We start from the raw sequence: 3,279 nt of genomic DNA on the forward strand, positions 1-3,279 counted from the left end.
TGAATTTCTGCGGACACAGCTTGGGGAACCAGAAGAGGGCAAAGAGGAGGAAAAAGAAAGCAAATCGGATGACGAGTTGGGCTTGGGGTCTTCGGACGAGGACTCCCCTTCGGAAAAGGGGGCGGCTGCCCCCAAAAGCCCTTATAAACTGAGGATTAGAAAATATAAGAATAAATAAGGGCTGAAGGACTCTGATTTGTGCCTGAAAAAATGTTGAAATAACTTGGGGATGCTCTGGGAATTTCTTTAAACAGTTAAAAGGGATGGTTAAACGATAATTAATCTAGCATAACCGACTAAATTCATTGTATTATTAGTAGCTTTTTGAAAATAGCATGGCGTTAAGCTGATGTATGATCTCCTACTCTTGGGTTTTTAGTTAGTTATGGGTCTTTTTTCTTTATTCCCTAGACGTAGTTCCCTTTCCTATATTTTCTGTTGTAGTTTTGTAGTCTGAAAAAAAAAAACAATAAAAACCTCCCCCTAGGGGGATGGGAAAAAAAAAGCTGAAAATTGCCAACTGCAGTGGGTCACTCCCATTCTACTGTCTCGTTCTTCTGCACATACAGATCCAAGTATTAAGAAAGTCACCTCTTCTCAGCCTCACCCCAGGACCCAAACATAAAGCACTGAACAGTGCCGCTTTCAGGCAAAGGACTTTCATTGACGGATCTTAGCAGGAGCAATGGCATCTCGGGAGAAGACCAACTAAGTTGCCAAGCATCTTCCCCTGAGATTGGAAAACGCTTTGTGATCTGTATGGTGTGAGCACTTTGTCATTTGAAGCTCTCACCTGTCATCTGCCACGGTTGAAAGGTAAAGTCCTTCAGGGGAGAAGCATACAGACCGCAAGGAGCTGGCGTGGTAGTCACTGTTGTGGTCCAGCGACGACTGCAATGGAATGTGGCTGTGGAGAAATAAGGAGAAAAGTCGCATCTATTCAGATCTGCAGGGAGAATCCCTCCGGATCAAAGGTCCACCTAGTCCAGCATCCTGATGTTTCTGGGAAAGGCCAAAGGCAGGGCCTGGAAAGTAACATTCATCTCCTGCTCAGGGTAGGGCAGAGGCTTGGCTTGGCTGCCTCACATGCAGGAGGTCCCAGGTTCAATCCCTGACAACGCCAGTAAAATTAGGTAGGAGGGGATGTGAAAGATCACTACCTGAGACACTGAGGAACAGCTGCTACTCAGATTACGCAATATTGACTTGGATGGGACAGTGGTGTGGCCCAGTCTAAGGCAGCTTCATGTGTTTGAGGGCAACTGAATTCAGATACCACCTCTGAGCATAGAGGTTCCATTTAGCAGTTGTGGCTAACAGTCAGTCATGGACCTCTCCTCCATAACCTTCTTGTCTCATTCTCTTTAAACGCCAGGAGCGACCACAGCAAATCCCACACCTTCAATTATGCCTTGTGTGATGAAGTCCTTTCCTTTTTCGCCTTTCCTTGAAAACCCTACGGGTTCACCGTAAGTCAACTGCGACTTAACAGTACCTTACACACACACACACACACACCCTGAATATGCAGCCCACCAGTCTGTCTGTTTTGGTTTTTGTGTTGAGAGTGAAAACCCTACGGGGTCACCGTACGTCAACTGCGACTTAATAGTACCTTACACACACCCACACCCTGAATATGCAGCCAACCAGTCTGTTTTTTTGGTTTTTGTGTTGAAAGAAGGATTTCTCCATCCACTCTATTCACACCAGTTGTGATTTCATAAACCTCTTCCCAGACTCTCCCCTTAAAAGCACTGCTTTTTAAGAAAAAGACTTAAAACATGGCATTGTAAGTAAGCCCCTGCGATCGTTCTGGTTGCCGCTTTTCTCCTAAGGCCTGAACCACACAGCACATTTCTCCATGAGTCAGGTTGGGGGTTCTCTCAACCCAACTCACTTTCCCCACAGCCATATGCCAGCTGTCGGAAACTTACTTTCCCAAGCGCCAGAGTGGATATAGACCTCCACGCAGGGACAGAAGAAGCTTAAATGGCCCTGGAGAGGGGTATTTACCCCACAGAAGTGTAGCATATAATTCAGAAGACATCTTTTTGGAGATGGAGAATTGAAGGCCCCACCTAGTGACAGATCAGCAAACTACAGCTGGATTAGGAGTGACACACAAAGCTACTGACGCACCTTAGACTTCTCAACTGACTGGCCAGCAGGGACACACTTTTGGAACTAAGAAAGAAGAATCTGAGCTGAATGTCAGGGATCCTGGTCCCATGAAGACAGCGGCTTGATTGAAATCTTTGAGAGAGCCGCAACTTTACTTAGCAAGCCTCTGGGGCTCAGCTAAGGCCTTTTAAAGTAGCACACAGCCTTTTGGGGACAGACATCAAAGGGACATTTCCGGCCACAAAATGAAGCTTTCTTCTTCAAGCAAGGCACAAAGAGTTCCAAGCTGTGTGACGTGGGACAGTCCTAATCAGATCTCCCTCCCCCTCTTTCCATAAGCTCTGCGGGCTGGGGGGGGGGGGGGGGGGAGAGTAAGTAGAGCGATGCTCCAGTTTCGATTTACTATTATGCCTGTGCTATGGGTTTAAATAGCAGAGCTGAGGCTGGGAAAGGTGGCTCCAATCAAAAACTGGAGCCAACCTGCAGCTGATTGAAAGTTCAAGTTGTGAGATCCAATCCCAGCTCTTTGGTAAAAACTGGAAAGGCACCCCAAATGTAACCAGGAGGGACTCTGCCTCAAGAGAAGGGCGGCCTTGTAACCCCGCCCCCCCAAGGCCTAGAGGACTGCCGCCTCCCTTACCAGAGGGATCTCATTTGCTCCCCTGTGCAGGGGTCCCATAGGATCACAGAGGCATCGTAGGAGGCGGTTGCAAGGAGCGCCGAGTCAGGAGAGAAGTCGCACGATACGACGCAGCCCTGGTGCCCTTCCAGCTTCCTCAGGAGGCTGTAGGAGTGCATACTCCACAGGAGGGCCTGCAAAGGAGAAAGAGGGAGGGGGGGAAATCAAAGCTGTGAATTGGATGGAGGGTCTTAAAAGACCGAAACAGCACAAGGCAAAACTCCTTTCCTTTAACCTGTTACTTGAGTTTCTTTCCCTGGAGATGCCAGGGATTGAACTTGTGACTTTCTGCATGCAAAGCAGGTTCTCTGCCACTGAGCCACAGCTTTTCCTGTTGCATGGTGAACTTAGCAAGCTGCCCTATATATAGAGTCAAGGCATCGGTCTTTCTAACTCAGCACTGTCTCCTTTGATTGGTAGTGGCTCTTCAGGTCCTCTGGCAAAGAGAGGTCCTTCCCTCTAATACTAAAAACTGC

The 3,279-nt window shown here is 47.9% G+C and overlaps 1 protein-coding gene across 1 annotated transcript in view; it reads right to left on the reverse strand.

Moving 5' to 3' along the window:
* WSB2 (WD repeat and SOCS box containing 2) overlaps positions 1–3,279 on the reverse strand; it is a 16,635-nt gene that overhangs the window by 4,228 nt on the left and 9,128 nt on the right. Inside the window, exons 6-7 of the mRNA XM_015413418.1 lie at positions 2,765–2,937; positions 794–907 (exon numbers count right to left, since the gene is read on the reverse strand). Coding sequence (XP_015268904.1) covers positions 794–907; positions 2,765–2,937 — 287 coding nt within the window. The remainder of the gene's footprint in view (positions 1–793; positions 908–2,764; positions 2,938–3,279) is intronic.

The sequence above is a fragment of the Gekko japonicus genome, unplaced genomic scaffold, assembly GCF_001447785.1.
Source record: "Gekko japonicus isolate JY-2015 unplaced genomic scaffold, Gekko_japonicus_V1.1 scaffold85, whole genome shotgun sequence".
Taxonomy (NCBI): domain Eukaryota; kingdom Metazoa; phylum Chordata; class Lepidosauria; order Squamata; family Gekkonidae; genus Gekko; species Gekko japonicus.